Below are 20,660 nucleotides of genomic sequence, written 5' to 3' on the forward strand. Positions count from 1 at the left end.
CTAAAGAAACTGGGAATTTTCAGAGAAGACTTTGTAAAATGAATGGTATTTCAATGCTCAAAAAGTATTTGTTAAATGAATTACTACTTTAAAATAAAGATTCAGTAGGAATGTTTTCATTTATTTGCTAATTAAGGTATCTTTAAGCCTTTCATGCCATTTCTTCATGTGTACTTCATGGTATCCATTTAAAGGAATTTATCTGGTAGGACTTTTTATTCTGTAGAAAGACTGAATATTATTTCAAATGTAGGAAATCATCTAGATCTTACTTTTCTGATGTCTTTAGGCTGAGACAGGAGGCAATGTGGTGATGATAGGAAGGGTGGATTTGAAAAAAGTATATACAAAGGAGAAAGAAAGTGTCAAAGAGATGACATTAGAAACTGGGGTGAGTCAAAGTGGATAATAATCATAATAACTATTATTTATATTCACTGAACTATGTGCCAGGGACTGTTCTGAGCACTTTGCATGTGTTAATTTATATTCCTTCCCAAGAGTATTGTCAAATATTTATTAATATTCTACCTTAATACATTAGGAAACTGAGGCATTTGGAAGTTAAGTAAATTGCTCAAGATTATATAGTTATTAAGCAGAATAACAAAAAAGGAGTAAATCTGGCACAAAGGGCTGCGGTATTAGTAAACTCATTATTTCTGTTGTATCATTCATGAGTAATGCCACTAATCAAGGTATCTTTTTTTCCTCCAAATTCTAGAAAAATTTAGAAAAGAGCAATTTTAGATTCATAGTAAAATTAATGTGAAAGTTCAGAGTTCCCAGACAACCTCTTCCCTCAGACCCTTTCTAGAAGCAGCCTCTCCTACTATTATCCTACACCTGAGTAATGTATCTGTTATAATCAATAAGCCTGTGCTGATGCATCATTATCACCTAAGTCCATTGTTTATATTAGAGTGCACTTTTCCTATTGTACATTCTGTACATTTTGACAAATATGACATATATCCACCATTATAGTATCATACAAAGAGATTCATTACTTTGAAAGTCCTGTTTCCTTATGTTTTGGTTTTGGTTCTGGGGTCAGACTTGAGGACCTTGGGTGTACTAGGCAAGCACTCTGTCACTAACTTATATTCCATCTCCCCTAAAAATCCTCTGTGTTCCACCTATGAATCCCTCCACACTCCCTTCTCACCCTGTGATAACCACTGGTTTTTAAAATTACCTCCTTACTGTTGCCTTTTTGAGAGTGTCATATAATCAATTTGTAACTCTTTTCCGACTGGCTTCTTTTCCTTAGTAATGTTCGTTTATGTATGGGCTGGGGATGTAGTAGCTCAGTGGTAGAGCTCTTGCCCAGCATGCACAAGTCTCTGAGTTTGATCCCCATTTTCATACAACAAACAAACAAGCATCTATGTCTTTCATGGCTCAGTGACTCATTTCTTTTTTAAATTGCTGAATAATAGTCCATCTAAGTTTTTTTTTCCTCCTGTAGTATATCTTCTAGGAGATATATAGTTCTACACTCTATATATGATCCATTTTAGTTATTTTTGTGAAATGTGCACAGTTCATTTCTAGATTTTTTCATGCTAATATTCAATTTTTTTCAGCACCATTTGTTAAAAATTATCTTTTTTTTCAATTGTTCCTTTTTCTCCTCTGTCAAAGATCAGTTGTGTGAGTATATTTCTTGGCTCTCTCTCTAATCTTTTCATTGATTTTTTTTTAAATTAATGCCATACTGGTTTGATTACCGAAGCTTTAGAGTAAGATTAAAGTTAGGTAGTATCAGTCTTGTAAGTTTCTCTTCCTTCAATTGTGTTGGCTCTCCTGGTTTTTTTTGCCTCTTCTTATAAACCTTAGAATCAGGTTTTTGATAATACACAAAATACTTGCTGGGATTTTTATTTGGCTTGCATTGAATTTACAAATCAAAGTGGGAAGAACTGAAATTTATCAATATTGTCTTCATATCCATGAACCTATAATATATTTTTGTTTACTTAACTCTTTTTTTGTTATTCTTTTTAGATACACATGACAGTAGAGTGTATTTTGACATATATACATAGAGTATAACTTATTGTAAGTAGGGTTCCATTCTTGTGCTTGTACATGATGTGGAGTTTCACTGGTGGTGTATTCATACATGAACATAGGAAGTTATGTCAGATTCATTCTGTCTTTCCTATTCTATCCCCCATTCTTTCCTTTTATACTTTGTGCTTTATCGCCAACTTATCTTATTTCATGATTTGTTCTAATATTTGGCATAAAGATCTTAATTTTGGTGCTATGTTCGTGCATATGAGAACCTTGGTCTGAGATATGGCATCACAGAGTGCCATCTGTGGAAAATCTAGGTGTCTTTGTAAAATATATATGCATATTTGTGGAAGTTTTCTACATTATAAATCTGTACACGAATTTTTTAAAAAATGTGGCTAAAATGACATGCCACATCAGACAGAAATTTTTGAAGATAGAGGAAACTTTTAACAAAGTTTAAAAGAGGAAACTTAAAAAATTATTTCTTGGATGTTAACGAATAAATTTTCATTATACTTCATAATGTGACATTTTTTCCCCCCTATTCCATTTAGTTTTGTCAGCCTGGTGGATGGCAGCTATCCAGAGAGAGGAAACAGCCAACGTTCTTTGTGGTGGTCCTAACAGACATTGACTCAGATCGACATTACTGCTCATGCCTAACCTTCTATGAGGCAGAGATCAATCTCCAGGTACAGAGTATTTTCTAGCCAAAGTATAGTCAGAGGGACAACATATCTGCCACATTTGTTTTTTATAAAACTGCAAGTTTGAGTTTTATGGGCTACTTTAAAAATCATGAGGAACTTCTTATATTTTTGCATTTAATGTTGAGTAGGAGAGCAACAAGGTAAAGTTTTTTAAGAATTTGATTATCTCTGATAAAAGTATTTACCATAATCTGAATATTTCTAAGAATAGCTTATCCATAAGTTGGTTTCTTAAAAGTAATTTCCTCTTGTGGTGAACTTTTGATTTTTTCCTCCCAGTCCACCAAGGGGATCTTTCATAGAACATAAGAACATTTAATCCAAATGTTTATAAGTCATTTATCACAATGCTTGACATTATTGTTATATCTTCTAAGTAAATGTTAACTCATTCTTATTAGTGGTAGTATTAGCAACATAATCAGTCCAAAATTCATAGGCTACAATTATAGAAATTTAAAATAAACTTCTCTTTCAAAGTATTGTTTGAGATTCTTAGTTTTAACCTTTGACTGGATGTACTTTCTCTAACGTATGAAAAGATTTATGATAAAGTATAGAACAACTACAACTTATGGCATTTCAATGATTGAGTTTGCGAGATGAGGGACAAGTACAAAACCAATTCTGAATATGAAAAATAGTTCACTTGGTGCTGCTTTCATAGAAACCACACTCTTTCCATGTTTTACGACCTGGCTCTTATGGTGCTGGATATGAGATTGGTATAACTGTCACCATACTTTCCCTAGAAAATCCCGTCTTCCATATGCAGTCACTGTCTCACACTGCTGACTTCTAGTTGTAAGTCCAAAATGTAAATCCAAAATGTTTCCTTGGTGGAGGTCAGATTGCTTTCTGAACCAACCTCTCTGAAAGTGAGTCAGAAGAACATAGGGTCTTTTATAGTAGTTTGGTTTGCTTTCCATGCTGTGTAATACAAGAAGGAAATTAAAGGTATTTGGTGATATTGGATGAGTGAATTTGCTTTATTTGCTGCAGCTTCTGCTACATAGAGATGAATATAAACCACCATTGGAGAAAGATGGGCTTGTTTTCTGAAATGGCTTCCCAAAGCAGTATTTATAGTTTCAATTATGTTTATTAAACTCATAAGATCTGAATTTTCTGAATGTAGAAATCTGATTTTTCAATACAATAAGAGATAGATCACCAATCATGACACAGGTTTAAATTATCCAAGTTCATTAGATTTATGTATTAAAACAAATATACAAGCTTATGTATTTACAGTGAATTAAAAAGTTGCATAGAGGGGTTAGGGGGGTTGTGGCTCAGTGGAAGAGCACTTGCCTAGCATGTGTGAGACACTGGGTTCAATCTTCAGCACCACATGAAAAAAATAAAATAAAATAAAGTTGTTGTGTTTATCTACTGCTGAAATATATTTTATATTAAAAGTTGCATAGGTGCTGGGGTTGTGGCTCAGCGGTAAAGCACTCGCCTCGCATGTGTCGGGCCCTGGGTTCTATCCTCAGCTCCATATAAAAATAAATAAAATAAAGGCATTGTGTCCAACTACAACTAAAAAATAAATATTTTTTTTAAAAAGTTACATAGAACAAAATGTGCATTATCCCAGGATTAGGATTGTGGCTCAGTGGTAGAGTGCTTGCCTCGCATGTGTGAGAGCCTGGGTTCGATCCTCAGCACCACATATAAATAAATTAAATAGAGGTAATGTTTTCATCTACAACTTAAAGAAAAGTGCATTATCTGCATTATTAGCATATTTTATGTTGTTGGACCTTTGTGGGAAACTCACAATCTGAATGTTTTTAATTATGAAATCAATCCAATACTTGATGTGAAATATTTAACAACTGTTAGCATATTGCTTCTGTTTAAAGTAAGGATTTTGTTGTCCATGGGAACAGAAAATATAGAAATCTTTCATTCTTCTGTCCTAGTGTTTATTTTTTATTTTTTAATGTAGCATTTTTATTGAATAAATTAAGAACTTATAACAGATTTTAGAACAAAAACAAAACAGAAAATAGTATCCTGTATAAAATGGAATACTAATAATTAATACTATTCATGCTATTAATTCATAACTTACAAATTGCTACAACAGAATATTTGTTGATAATGAAAATTACTGAAGGTAATTTAACTAAAAAATTCTGTTCACTCATGCAATAAATGATAGTATAATTTTTATTATTCTTACATTTATCTGTATAACTATTTGTATAAAAATTTAGTATCATATTCATTTATTTAGTTTTAATTGGTGAATAAAGTTTTATACATATATGCAGTGAAACCATTATGTTCTTATATAGGTCTACTTTGTGAAGTGTATAAATCAAACTATTTAACATATTCATTGCCTCACATATTTTTCTTTTGTGAAAACATTAAAAATATGCCCATTTAATAGTTTTTAATTAATTAATTTACTTATTTATTTTAAAATTTTGATTTGTTATATATGATAACAGAATGCATTACAATTTTTATTACACATATAGAGCACACTTTTTTGTATCTCTGGTTGTACACAAAGTAGAGTCACATCCTTCATGTCTTCTTACAAGTACTTAGAGTAATGATGACTCCTCGAATTCCACCATCTTTCCTACCCCTATGTCCCCTCCTTTCCCCTTCCTCTCCTTTCCCCCTTTGCCCTATCTAGAGTTCATTTAATCCTCCCATCCCTACCCCCACAGCATATTGTGGATCAGTATCCTTAAATCAGAGAAATCATTCAGCATTTGGATTTTTGGGATTGACTAATTTGCCAATGATATGATTCTATACCTAGAAGACTGAAAAAATTCCACCAGAAAACTTCTAGAACTAGTGAATGAATTCAGCAAAGTAGTAGGATACAAAATCAACACCCATAAATCCAAGACATTTCTGTATATCAGTGACAAATCCTCTTAAAGGGAAATGAGGAAAACTACCCCATTTACAATAAAATTAAAAAAAGAGAGAGAATAAACTTAACAAAAAAGTGAAAGACATCTACAAGGAAAGCTACAAAATGCTACAGAAAAAATTAAAGAAGACCTTATAAGATGGAAAGATCTACCTTGTTCTTGGATATGCAGAATTAATATTATCAAAGTGACCATACTACCAAAAGCACTATACAGATTTAATGCAGTTCTAATCAAACTCCCAATGACATTCCTCATAGAAATAGAAAAAATATTCATGAAAATTATCTGGAAAAATAAGAGACCCAGAAAAGCTAAAGCAACCGTTAGCAAGAAGAGTGAAGCAGGTAGCATCACTATACCAGACCTCAAACTATGCTACCAGGCAGTAGTAACAAAAACAGCATGGTATTGGCACCAAACAGACTGGTGGACCAATGGTACAGAATAGAAGACACAGAGACTAACCCACAAAATTACAATGATCTTATATTAGACAAAGGTGACAAAAACATGCAGTGGAGAAAAGATAGCATTTTCAACAAATGGTGCTGGGAAAACTGGAAATATATATGCAACAAAATGAAATTAAACCCCTATTTCTCACCATGCACAAAACTCAACTCAACATGGATCAAGGACCTAGGAATTAAGCCAGAGACACTGTGTCTAATAGAAGAAAAAGTAGGCCCTAATCTCCATCTGTGGGATTAGACCCAACTTCCTCAATAAGACTCCTACAGCACAAGAATTAATGTCCTAGTATTTAGATGCCAATAAATAGATGATCAAATTCCTGTTTTTGTCCAATTCAGTCTAAATAAGGAGGGATTATCTCTTAACCTTAAACTTTTCAGTGTATATTTTGAAGGAACATAAACAGTACAGTCACAGATCTCAGGAAATTTAACATTGATATAATACTTTAATCTACTATACATATTCCATTTTTGTCTATTGACCTAATAATTTTTTTTTTTTTTTAAGGCCAAGTCTTGCTATGTTGCCAATTCTGGTTTCAAACTCTTGGGTCCAAGTGATCTGCTTACTTCAGTCTCAGAGTAGCTGAGACTGTAGTCATGGACTATTATGCCTGACCTAAAAATATTCTTTGTAGTCAGTCTCCTCCTGTATTTTTTTTTCCAAAGCAAGTCAACATGTCTCCCATACATTGCATTTAATTATCATTTCTCTTTTTCTCTTTTCATCTGGAATAGTTGTTCAGACTCTTTGTTCTGTAACATTTTTAAATAATATAATTTCCATCCTCCTTTTTAATAAGATGTTTTTTATTTAGTATTTTCTGATGTCTCTCATTAGATCCGGGTTATGCTTCAATAGGTGGAAATACTACACAAGTGTGTTCCTTCTATGTGTGTCCTTCTAAGTGTACATATTTGGAGGTACACACTGTGTATCTTTCCTTCACTAATGATGTTAATTTTGGTAACCAGTAAAGTCATTGTCAGATTTCTCCACTGTATAGTTGCTTCCCCCTCCCCCCATTTGCTGCTAATAAGCAGCCTATAGGAAGACACTGAAAGATTGTACAAATATTCTACTACTCGTCACTCCTGCTCTCTAGATTTAGCATTCACCCATGATTCTTATCTATGCCAGGTTTTTGTATGGTTGCAAAATAATTATTTTTTTCAACTCTACTCCAGTCAGCAGTTGACATTTTACTATAAGCAAGAGCTCTTCATTCTTGTGTGAGTCCTAGACTTTTAGATTCCAATTGTTACGCTTTTTTCCTCATTACTTCAGTAATATATAATCCATTAATTTTCTTTAAAAATCATCTTGTACATATTATCCTGTATTAAACAGTGGGTACCTCTCAAGCTAGGCTGGTTCCTGTATTTTTTTCCAATAAGGCCCCATCTCATTTTTTAACTTTCTGTCCTAACAAAGCTGAACTAGGCTCATCTTATTCATTTTCAGCTCAAGCCTTGAAATCATCCATTTCTTCAAGGAGCCTTGGTTTCTTTGAATATCGAATGATAGTGGAAACCAAGATCTGAGTTTTTGTATATTTTGAAGGAGTGTTTTAAAAAATTATTTTTCTTATGATATATATTATTTTCCTACTTGTCATTTTAAGTGGAATGAATATTATAATTTAATTTGTCTTCAACTTACCAAAGTTTTAAGTTTGATTCACATGAGTTCTTCCAAGATTCTGAAAATTTAAATAAGTTGTGAGAATTTTGGCTTCTTTGTAGCTACTAGCCAGAATTTTAAGACTGCTTTTCTATGTTGGAAACAGAAAGTTTAATGTCTTTTGAGTTTGGTCCAATTGAGGGTAAAACAACGAGGTAGAATTTGGAAAAAATTAAAATAAATTAAAACCCAGAAGATATTCCTTTCTAGGTCATCAGCAAGGTTGTTCTCATTTTTGGCATGAACTATTTAGCTATGTTCTTTTTAAAAAATGTGTTTTTCTTTTATTTTTGGATCGTATCATCAGTTCAAAATAGATCTTTTAATTTTTGTTGTGAATTACTTCATATCACATATTCTATGACACATTGTTTGGAAGCTGAAAAAGGAGGAACTTAGGGATGTACACCATCCAGAGAATAATTGTGCAACTTTAAAAATGTTGGCTTGATTACCTTTTCCAAGATACAGTAATACGGTCAGTAATCACAAGCAAACTTTGGCATTAAACTTTTGATAACATATTTCTAAAATTATTCAACTAGGGAATGTGATACTAGATTTTTAAAATTGTAGTCAATAAAATATGACAGATTTGGTATGGGCTTTAATGGCTTAGATAAAATATACAGTAGACTTAAGTTTTTTGTTTGTATCTTTTAAAAAGTGCTTTAATGTGATATATCAGCAAATTGTCATCAAAGAAATTGGGGAAAATAAATGATCATAATGTGGGGAGGTAAGAGGAAGAATAAAGAGGGAAGAGACAAAGAAGGCATAAGATATACTTCTTTATTTTAGTGGGTTTGAATTCTAGTTCAGGAGACAAAAATCAAAACTGATACACAAAATATCTCAAAGTACCATATGCTAAGAATTATTTAGTCAAATATATAATAATTGAAGGCTGGGCAACTGGAATAAGTCTTCCAGAGTTTAAAAGATTGAGTAGACATTGGATTACCCTTTGGTAATCCAGACAAAAACTATGGATAGGAACAGAGATTTTAGAGCTTATGATAAATTAAAGACTTATTCTATTCTGAATACTGTGTTAAAAGTTAAATAACACTTTTATTCCATTTTATTTAATTCATGTGTATGTTATTTTATTCTCACAAGAACATAATTTGATAGGTTCCTATTATATAGATAAGACTAAACGATTATATCCAGGGACATTCTATTTAATAAGTCAATGAGCTTAACTATGTTTACCTCTGAAGACCAAATTCTAAAACATACACTGTAACACTAAAAGTTATATCAATGTGTTATTTGTTCAAGAAAAGACCAATTATTGGAACAGAAAAGGTAGTTGAGAATCTCTCTGGTGTGTATGGAAATATCAGTATCCTACAATGGAAGCTACATTTCAACAAGTATTAAATAGTCAGTGAACCATTTGAAAAAAAAATGTTGATAATAGTGTACAATAATTCCATGCTCAAGGAATTAACTGGAAATTGAAGTAATAAAATGGATTTCTTAACTAATCGTTATATGGGAAAACTTGGAATCCCAGAAGGAAATCACTTACAGAACATTTAAAAGATTTATCTGAAGTACAACCTAGTACCACACCCTTAATCAAAGTTAACTGTGCTCATTATAGAAAATTTACAGAGTATCAGGAGAAAAGTAAGGGAACAGAAAAAAATTGACTGCTTTCTTCAAATGATAAAGATTTTTAAAAAACTGAAATGGCTATGCCCTAATTCATCATGCATATATTTAATCAGTCTCCTAATAGGCAATTGTTTCCCATTTTGTCAGCATTATAAATAACATTGTGATGAATGTCATCAGAAAATTTTTGGTTTCCTCAACAGGGTTTAGACAACAAAATAATCTATCTTATGGAACTAGAAATTAGGAATAGTTAAGTGTAGGAACTGGGTTTTCTGATAATATAATCAACATTATTCTTGATTACATTTTAGATAATTAACATTATACTTGATTACAATCTATACCTTAGACCTAATCTTAAACCTTATTCAGCAAACAGGGTCTATGAAAAATTAGTGTAAGTTACATTGATTAAGACACAGAAAAAAAGTGGGAGACTTCTGCATGCTGAATTTGTTCTATTGTTTGTTTAATAATTTGCAACACATGCAAATACCCACATGGGTTGTCCTTATAGTACACATGGTGAAGATTATGCTTAGTCCTCAATCCCTTTTAAAAATAGGTTGGATGGTAAACAGGACGTTGACTGAGGTCTCCTTTATTCTCCTCAGAGATGTGTTTTGTAGGGCAAAACTATCATTGAATTAATTATAATTACTTAATGTCATATTCAGACTAGGGAAGGTTGAAGTAAGAATTACATATTGTTATGACTATTTTAATTAAACATGGGAAAGATTATTATATTTGAATATAGTTAAGGGAAAAATGACAAGTTCTTTTTACTGAGATATTTTTCTCTTAATCATCTTCTTTGAACTAATACCATATTTCATGTATATGTGTATATATATATATATATATATATATATATATATATATATATATAATGAAGTAGTCTAAATGAGAAGACTCACTTTCTAATGCCAGTTGTACATTAAATAAGCTTTGTAAACCTTAGCAACTTATTTCATCTTTGGGCATGGTTGCTAGTTTGTAAAATGACATGTGTTTAAAAACCTTCTGTTACTATATTTTAATTATTCTGTTATATTACTTATATCTGATTTTAAATACATATTTTATTGTTGTTCATAATAGACAAGACATCTTGTATGAATAAGGTGTGCATTTTTAAGATGATTGTGCTTCATAGAATTTACTGCATGATATCTGTTTATAAGTAAATGTTTGATTTCTTTATGAAATGTTTGACTATGTCATGTTTCTTTGTCATTAAAAAAGATTTTGGCCTATGTTCCTCATGAAAACAAAGCTGAAATCTTGATCTTTGTGTCCAGTTTATTATAAACGTCTCCATCAGGAATTCCAAGGAAGTGTATTTTATTTAATTAAAAAAACTGGTGAACTTTTAAAGATCTTAATCGCTTATCAAACAATATTAATGTAATGTTTTGTCTTAGGAAAATAATTTCACACTTTATTGTTTTGATTTTTTTCACTAATTTTATCAGGTAGCAAAAAGAACTTTAAAAGTATTTATTGACTATGGTGGTTCACAAAATTATATTCTTAAATTTAATAGAGCCACATTTTAAGGTGATTAACCTTGTTAGAAAGAGAATAAACATGAAGTTTACTTGTTGTTTCCCTACCTCTTGCAAAAGTTTGCACTCATCTCTTTTCCTTGAAATATGAAGATTAGCTTAATAGTATTTCTCATAATTTTTACTTTTTTAAGTGGTGCTGGGTATCCACTATAGGAGTCTTATTAAGGAAGTTGGGGCCTAATCCCACATGATGGAGATTAGGGCCTACTTTTTCTTCTGTTAGACACAGAGTCTCTGGCTTAATTCCTAGGTCCTTGATCCACGTTGAATTAAGTTTTGTGCATGGTGAGAGATAGGGGTTTAATTTCATTTTGTTGTGTATGGATTTCCAGTTTTACCAGCACCATTTGTTGAAGTTGCTGTCTTTTCTCCAGTGCATGTTTTTGTCACCTTTGTCTAATATAAGATCGTTGTAATTTTGTGGGTTAGTCTCTGTGTCCTCTGTTCTGTACCATTGGTTCACCAGTCTGTTTGGTGCCAATACCATGCTGTTTTTGTTACTATTGTTCTATAGTATAGTTTAAGGTCATGCTACCTGCTTCACTCTTCCTGCTAAGGATTGATTTAGTTTTTCTGGGTCTCTGATTTTTCCAGATGAATTTCATCACTGCCTTTTCTATTTCTATGAGGAATGTCACTGGGATTTTGATCGTAATTGCATTAAATCTGCATAGTGCTTTTGGAAGTATGGTCATTTTGATGATATTAATTCTGCCTATCACCACTTCTTTTCAACATAGTTATTGAAACACTGGCCAGAGCAATTAGACAGATGAAAGGAATTAAAGGGATATGTATAGGAAAAGAATTTAAATCAGCACTATTTGCTGACGATATGATTCTGTACCTAGAAGACCCAAAAACCTCCATCAGAAAACTTGTAGAACTAGTAAATGAATTCAGCAAATTAACAGGACATAAAATCAACACCCATAAATAAAAGGCATTTCTGTACATCAGTGACAAATACTCTAAGAAGGAAATGAGGAAAACTACCTCATTCACAATAATCTCAAAAAAAAAAAAAATAAGATACTTGGGAATCAACTTAACAAAAGAGGTGAAAGATCTATACAATGAAAACGATAGAACCCTAAAGAGAGAAATCAAAGAAGACCTTAGAAGATGGAAGGATATACCTTGTTCATGGATAGGCAGAATTAATATTATTAAAATGGCCATACTCCCAAAAGCACTATACAGATTTAATGCAATTCCCATCAAAATTCCAGTGACATTCCTTGCAGAAATAGAAAAAGCAGTCATGAAATTCATCTGGAAAAATAAGAGACCCAGAATAGCTAAGGTAATTCTAAGCAGGAAGAGTGAAACTGCTGCTATCGCCATACCAGATTTTAAACTATACTACAGAGGAATAGTAACAAAAACAGCATGGTACTGGCACCAAAACAGGCTGATAGACCAATGGTTCAGAATAGAGAACAGAGAGACAAATCCACAAAATTACAACTACCTTATATTAGACAAAGGTGCTAAAAGCATGCAATGGAGAAAGGATAGCATCTTCAATAAATGGTGTTGGGAGAACTGGAAATCCATATGCAACAAAATGAAATTGAATCTCTTTCTCTCACCATGCACAAAAGTTAACTCAAAATGGACCAAGGAGCTAGGAATCAAACCATAGACTCTGTGTCTAATAGAAGATAAAGTTAGCCCCAATCTTTATCACATTGGGGCAGGCCCCAAATTCCTTAATAAGACACCTATAGCACAAGAGTTAAAACCAAGAATCAACAAATGGGATGAATTCAAACTAAAAAGTTTTTTCTCAGCAAGAGAAATAATAAGTGAGGTGAATAGGGAACCTACATCCTGGGAACAAATTTTTACCCCTCAAACATCAGACAGAGCTCTAATCTCTAGAGTATAGGAAGAACTCAAAAAGTTAAACAACAAAAAAACAAATAACCCAATAAACAGATGGGCCAATGACCTAGACACTTCTCAGAAGAGGATATACAATCAATCAACAAATACATGAAAAAATGCTCACCATCTCTAGCAATCAGAGAAATGCAAATTAAAACTACTCTAAGATACCATCTCACTCCAATAAGAATGGCAGCCATTATGAAGTCAAACAACAATAAGTGCTGGTGAGGATGCGGGGGGTGGGGGGAGAAGGTACACTCATACATTGCGGTGGGACTGCAAATTGGTGCAGCCAATTTGGAAAGCAGTATGGAGATTCCTTGGAAAGCTGGGAATGGAACTACCATTTGACTCAGCTATTCCCCTACTCGGAGTATACCCAAAAGACCTAAAAAGAGCATACTACAGGGACACAGCCACATCAATGTTTATAGCAGCACAATTCACAATAGCTAAACTGTGGAACCAACCTAGATGTCCTTCAATAGATGAATGTATAAAAAAATGTGGCATTTATACACAATGGAATATTACTCAGCATTAAAAAATAAAAAGATCGTGACATTTGCAGGGAAATGGATGGCATTAGAGCAGATTATGCTAAGTTAGCTAATCCCTAAAAAACAAATGCTGAATGTCTTCTCTGATATAAGGGGGGGGGGGCTCAAAATGGGATAGGGAGGAAGAGCATGAGAAAAAAAATACCATTTAAGAGGTAAGAGAGGTGGGAGGGAAAAGGAGGGAGAAGGGGATTTGCACGGAAGATGGAAGGAGACCCTCATACAAAATACATATATGATGTTGTGAGGAGAAAAAAAAGTGTGTCACATTAGATTGGGTAGAGAGAAGTGATGGGGGAGGGGAAGAGTGGGGAAGGGGGGATAGGAGGTGCAGCAGAATAAAATAGACATTATTATTGCTGTATGTATATAGATGACTGTATGACCAATGTGATTCTGCAACCTGTACAATCAGAAAAATGAGAAATTATACCCCATTTGATTTAAATGTATGAATTGTCATGATCATTATACTGACATGTGTAGCTAATAAAAAAATAATAATAAAATAAAAATAAATAAAAATAAAGAACAATCAGAATTAATGAATTAATCATCATAAACTGGAGAATTGGAATTGAGAAATATTTCTGCAAATGTAGACATTTTAGAAAATTATTTTTCAGAGGGGAGTGACAGGAAGGGATGGGGTGTGGGGGTAGGAATAATAATAAAATGAATCGAACATTATTATCCTATGTGCTTATATGATTTTGTGACCTGTGTAACTCTACATCATGTACAACCAGATGAATGAAAGTATACTCTTTTTATATATGATGTGTCAAAATTAGAAATATATATATATATATAGTAGATCTTCCTAATTTGGTGAGAATGGAGAACATGCGTGCCAACATAACTTCTTTGGTCTGCATAGTTCCCTGGCTTTCATACCTTGTCTTTTCAAATCTTGCCTTACTTTGTGAAATATGAGATTTAATAAAAGTAGAATAATCTGTTTCTGCAACAAACATTGTATTTACCTATGCTCATATGATATAGAACATATGAACATATACATACTGTTCAACACATTTTGTATACTGGAATAGTGTAAGACAACCTTTTCCAGTATGTGTTCCAGAGGGCAATAAGTCTGGAGTAAAGAGGAAAAATACTATATGCTATACCTCATTTGCTTGAAATTACACAGATAATATCTGCATATCAAAGTCTGAGAAATCCTGTAGTAAAGAAACCTTTTATTTTTATAAAACTTGGTTTACCTTATTGTTTCCAAAATTTGGGGGATAAGTAATGTCTATAAGCTTCCAGGACAAAATACTTTGGAAATTGCTGCCTAGTAGCAGCAAAATCAACTTACAAACTATATGCCTCTAACATAGGAAACTTATGGATGAATAAAAAGTGCCCTGTAATTGAATTTGTCCTGCCTCTGAATACTGTATAGCCTAGTTGCTATGCTCTTGAAGGTACATATCTGTAGCATATTTTCTTTGCTAGAGGTAAACTTAGTTTTGAACTAAAGACTAGTGGCTTGATTTATCTGAAGACTTGTTAACCTAAAACTTATATTCCTTATGAAGTCATTATTTTACAGACCAATGGAAAGATAAAACAGGTTTTCTCATGTGACCATGCCATTGTGATTAAAAGATTATTTGGCAAGAAACGAGAGAGCTTTTCTGGGGGAATTTTAAACTATAAAGAATTTTCTAACTACCAAAACTCCTATATTTCCTATTCTGGAAATTTTTAAAGCCCTTAAATTGTTTTACTGAGGCAACTTCTCCAAAATGGTACACTGTAATAAATTATATTTCAAAAAGGAAACTTAGAACTGAAATTTTTTTTAAGAGAAAGAGAGAGAGAATTTTTTAATATTTATTTTTCAGTTTTCAGTGGTCACAACATCTTTATTTTTTTTAATGTGGTGCTAAGTATCGAACCCAGTGCCCCACGCATGCCAGGCGAGCGCCTTACCGCTTGAGCCACATCCCCAGCCCATAGAACTGAATTTTTTTACTTTCAGTGTTCTTTTTGTCCTTTCTTCAAAAACTGAGTGCTTAACAGAATGTTATGGGAAGAATTTTAGTGTGAAAGAGTACTTGTTGAAAAATGAACATAACACAGAAGATGTTAGTTGCAACAATTCTTGTGAGAATAGAAGAGACAGGACTTAGCAGCTGGTTTAATGTAAAAATCAATCATCAGAATGCAATGATCATGAAGTTGAAGTATTCAACCTGAATGATAGATAAGATAAACTTTCTAAAGCTAGTGCCTGTCTGCTTGGAAAAATCATCACATAAAATCCACTCTCTAGGGCCTGGGGTTGTGGCTTGGTGGTAAAGCGCTTTCCTAGCATGTGCAAGGTCCTGGGTTCCATCCTTAGCACCACATAAAAATAAATAAAATAAAGGTATTGTGCCCATCTACAATTTAAAAAAATCACCCTCTAGTACTTTTTAGCATTTTATTTCAAACATGTTTGAAAGGTAATAGCACTTTGGGGGCAGATCAATATGGTGCATTACTCTTGTAGCCCATATATGGAAGCACTGGGACTATCAACTCTACCAATATGAACTAAACAGAGGCTGGGAATCTCTCTAGCAGATGTAGTTCACTGTAACAATTGTAGTCAAAGATACTCCAAAGGAGTAAGATTTGGCATGTGGTTATGATATGAATCAGAGATAAGGTGATCTTTGAAGTCAATGTGAGATAATTCAGTAAACAGCATGTAGAGTAAAAGTGTACATTTAATTGGGTCTACTAAAAGCCAAGAATAATCTTAGAAGAATGGTTTATAAATATTGCTAAACTGGATAATAAGTAAAAGTGATTTATACTATAAAATATTAAATTTCAAAGCATTATCTTAACATCTCTTAAATTCATAGACTGTTTTGAATTTCCTCCTTATTTTTAAGTTTCTCACATATTTTCAATGCAAAAGCCTGCTACTGTAAAACATAAATGAAATAAAGCCAGTATCATTATGTAATTATTATATAAAACAATCTGGCAACTATATAGAAGAGACAGTAGTACACTTATATGATAAATCCTTTCTGGAAAATTTTGATTCAGAACATCACCTTATCATCTCCTGGAACAAACTATTTTATCTAACAACTTTCTGGGTTGTTTCTTTTATCACAACACTATAATTTTGCTTTGAAAAGTAGGACCATGAAATATTCTCTTATATTTTAGATATTGTATTCTTGTAGGAGAATTATTAGAAACAAAAATGATTTTAGGATTTACAAGTAAAAGTCAACATCTATAATAAAAAAGTAATATAAAAGTGAAATTATTTTTACTTAATATTGAGTTATAGTGTATTGGACCTTTTTTTTAATAACTATTCCTTTTTGTGGAGTGTTTAAAGAGCAGCTTTAAGAAATGACAAGTATGTTCTATTTTGTTTTGGTCAAAGTAGGCTAATGGTTATTTATTGACATGGTCATCTACTCTTCAGGCTGTCTTTTAATGGTACTCTAGGGCATTTATTAGTCTCATAAAAATGTGGGTAGGTTTATCTTTTCCAGGAATTTCAGTCATCCTTTTGTCATGTTGAGTTTGTTTGTAATCCATGAAGAATATGATTCATTAAGTGTGGAAATCTTTGGTTAATTCATACTCATCACATTTTTATTATTTCTAAGGATTCCAGAAAACAACCAACCTAATTTTAGTTTTTGCTTTGTAACAAATGAAAATCTTTCAAGAGTAGATGGGCCTTATTATATAGACAGAAAGTTCTCTTTGGTTATGTATATTCAATGAACAGTTAAGTTTTGGTTATATTGCATTCAACTCAAGACTAAATAGATTCTAAAGGAAAATGAAAATATAGTTCTTGGCCTCAGAAAGTAAGGAGAAAAAGACTTCCCTTGGTAAAATATCCAGAGAACTATTCCCAGAAAAGTATTCCTACGTTTATGCACTGAACAAATAGTAAGTATCAGTGGTGAACCTAGCCTCTATTTAGGAAGTCAGAAGTCACTATTGAACAACAACAACAAAAAAAACCCCCGAAGTCCCATCTTTTAGGGAACATATTCTTGTGGGGGAAATAGACAAACCAAAACCCAAGATAAATAAAATGGATAATATGTTGTTTAGTGATGAGTATCATGGAGAAAAATAAAGAAGGAAAATAGGATACCACAGTGTTAGGGCATTGCATTTTCCAGTCCATTGGTCACCAAAGTCTCATCAGAGCAGAAGTCTAAATGAAGGAGATGAGGGACATAACCATTAAGATATCTGAAAAAAGTATTCAGGCAAAGAACAAGCAAGTCCATAAATGTGTAGATGGATACATGCCTAATGTATTTGTAGGCAGCAAGGAACCAAAGTAGAGTTAAAGAATAAAGTAAGTTAATGTGATTGCTGGGGTTGTGGCTCAGCGGTAGAGCACTTGTCCCTGGGTTCGATTCTTAGTGCCACATTAAGATAAATAAAATAAAGGCATTTCATCCAACTACAACTAAAAATTAAATATTTTTTAAAAAGAAGAATAAAGGAAATGAAGGGAGGCTGTTGTAATAATCCAGACAAAAGCTAATGGTAGCTCCAAGTATTATGGTAGCAATGGAGGTGGTGAGAAATCAGGATTTCTTGACAGTTGGATATGGTCTATAAAAGAGGGAAATCAGGACTTTTGGGTTGCCTAGTGAAAAAAGGAATTGCCATTAATTGATAGACAGCTGAAGGAGGATAAGTTTAGGGAGAAAGATTGGAGCTATGTTTTGGATGTTTGTGATGTCTACTTGTCATTAACTGGAGGCAGCTGGATATAGTATTTTGTGGCATTTTGGGGAAAGGTTGGCAGAAGAAATAAATATAAGAAAGTCTTATATATTGGTGAATGATGCTGGAAAGTAAGAGAAAGAAAAAAATAGGAAAGAAGGGCTTCAGGGAGGAAAGTAAATGTTAAGATGAACCTTTGATTTGTATAAAGGAGTAAGAAAGTAATTCTATTTAGGGAAAATGTCCAAGAATCTTAGAGCATCTAGTACTAAATCTGAATGCTTTACTGCCTTATCCCTTACATTTCATAAAACTTTCACTGTGATTGAGTACTATTGAACAACAGGTACACGGCAAATATTTGTTGAGTCAAAAATGAGAGTACTACTTTTCCAAGTTTATTGATCAGTATTGAGTCATTAAAACTTAGGGGATTTTTTGTTTATTTATGGATTTTTGTTTTCATTTTTTAGTACTGGGCAATGAACCCAGGGCTTGCTGTGCAAGGGAGGCAAGCACACCTACCACTGAGCTACATTCCCATCTGGAAACAGATTTTTTTTTATTGTTGTTTTATTATTGTTTAGGACTTTCTTTTTTATTGAGTTAAAATCTACTGGCGATTTATCATTTTAGCCATTTATAAACATGCATTTCTATGGCATTAAGTACATTCTGAAACTTATTTTCTGCACAAACATGTTCTCTCAAAATATTAACACTGTTGTTTATGTGCAAAAGCAATTTAGAGCTCATTGCTCTTTACTCCCAAGAGCACTGAATATTCTATAAGCCTTAGAATTCTCATTTGAAAGATTGGGCCAAGTTGAAAAATAAAAGCAAAAATGAATGCCTTATTTCTAAAAAAAGATTTTTTTCTTCTCTTGAAAGCTGACGTCCCATTTATGTGAAAGTCATTTTTAATTGTTTGGGTACTACTTAAAATAATTTCAACTCGTCTTATTCAGTTTTTATTACTGACATCTGAAAAAGGAAATGCAGAAGGCCAACACAGAGACCTATAATCCCAGCTACTTGGGAGGCTGAGGAAGGAGGATTGCTGGAGCTCAGGCGTTATAGACCAGTCAGGGAGATTGAAGACCCTGTCTTAGGGAGGGAGGGAGGGAAGAAGGAAGGAGAATCTGGAGCTTTTCAAAAATGAAATAACTATCTCTTACTTTATAATTTCTTTGTTAATTATATAAACTATATTTTGTAATTAATTTTGGATTCTTATAAATTATTTGGAAGGTGTGTGTAACATCTAATTTTTGTGAATAATGAACTAAGAAAATTCTGTTGATTGCAATGTTGCTTTTTCTAGGGAACAAAGAAGGAAGAGATTGAAGGTGAAGAGGAAGTAGCTGGTTTAATTCAGCCTGCAGAAGTATTTGCTCCCAAAAGCCTGGTGTTGGTATCCAGATTAGATTATCCAGAAATTTTTAGGGTAAAGAACTCCTAGTTATTGTTATTAATTTATATCACTGGGTAAATCTGTTTTGAATGAACCAAGGCAACACGTTCTTTGTATCAAAAATATTGTTAGATTGATTTAGTGATTCATCAGTTAGAGTGAACAGAATAAATAAATTCATGTTGGATCAAAGGAATACCTGAGTAAGTTAATGTGACTGTACTCTTAAGGATGTAATGTTTGTTTAAAACAGGTTCCAGGTTAATCAAGCCACAATGTAGAAATCCTAAGGAAATAATTTGTTTATCTGTAGAAAATTTAAAATACATTAATAATTTAACAACCTTGTTCATTCAGTTTATTAGGAGTTGAGTTGAAATAAGTAAAATTACTTGAGATTTCAGTTAATTTTGATCATACTACTGCCAGTGCACCTTTAAAATATTGTTTCCAGATTTTTTAGATACTCAGAATTTTCAAATGTAAGAAAAAAATTTAATCTTTAATAAATATGTATAGTAATATGTAACTTCTGAAAAACTCTTCCAGAAGGTGAGATTATATATTCTACAAAAATTAACTTAGTGTTAAGATTTCAGTGACAATCAGTAACTCCTAATTATTAACTTTTTGGTCACACATTTCAGTAAACTGAAAGATTCATAAAGATCACATTTTATCTTTCATTTTACTACCTACTTTCTGCTGAGCTTAAAGTGTTAATTATATCTTGCCTATAGAATACAACTGACACTAGGATTGCTATATGTATACACATGGATGTATAACCAATGTGATCCTGCAATCTGTACATGTGGAAAAATGAGAATTCATACCCTATTTGAATCAAATGTATGATATGTCAATATCATTGTATTGTCTTGAGCAACTAATAAAAAATTCTTATACATTAAATTTCCATTGAATAAATATTCTGGATTAATAATGAATACAAAGCAAGCAAAATCTCTAAATTTTATTTTGAAATCTGGAGTTTCACAAAGTAAGTTGAAATAACAAGTTAAAACAGTATGGCAAAA

The 20,660-nt window shown here is 32.5% G+C and overlaps 1 protein-coding gene across 7 annotated transcripts in view; it reads left to right on the plus strand.

Annotated features, from left to right (window-relative positions):
- Nucleotides 1-20,660, plus strand: part of Sbf2 (SET binding factor 2) — a 401,965-nt gene that overhangs the window by 167,531 nt on the left and 213,774 nt on the right. For 6 of the 7 annotated variants that reach the window (XM_078046492.1, XM_078046499.1, XM_078046494.1 and 3 more), the window contains 2 exons: nt 2,583-2,720; nt 19,531-19,653. In XM_078046492.1, coding sequence (XP_077902618.1) covers nt 2,583-2,720; nt 19,531-19,653 — 261 coding nt within the window. The remainder of the gene's footprint in view (nt 1-2,582; nt 2,721-19,530; nt 19,654-20,660) is intronic. The other variant, XM_078046496.1, reaches the window with a different exon arrangement.

The sequence above is a fragment of the Ictidomys tridecemlineatus genome, chromosome 4 (genome assembly GCF_052094955.1).
Source record: "Ictidomys tridecemlineatus isolate mIctTri1 chromosome 4, mIctTri1.hap1, whole genome shotgun sequence".
In the NCBI taxonomy this organism is placed as follows: Eukaryota; Metazoa; Chordata; class Mammalia; order Rodentia; family Sciuridae; genus Ictidomys; species Ictidomys tridecemlineatus.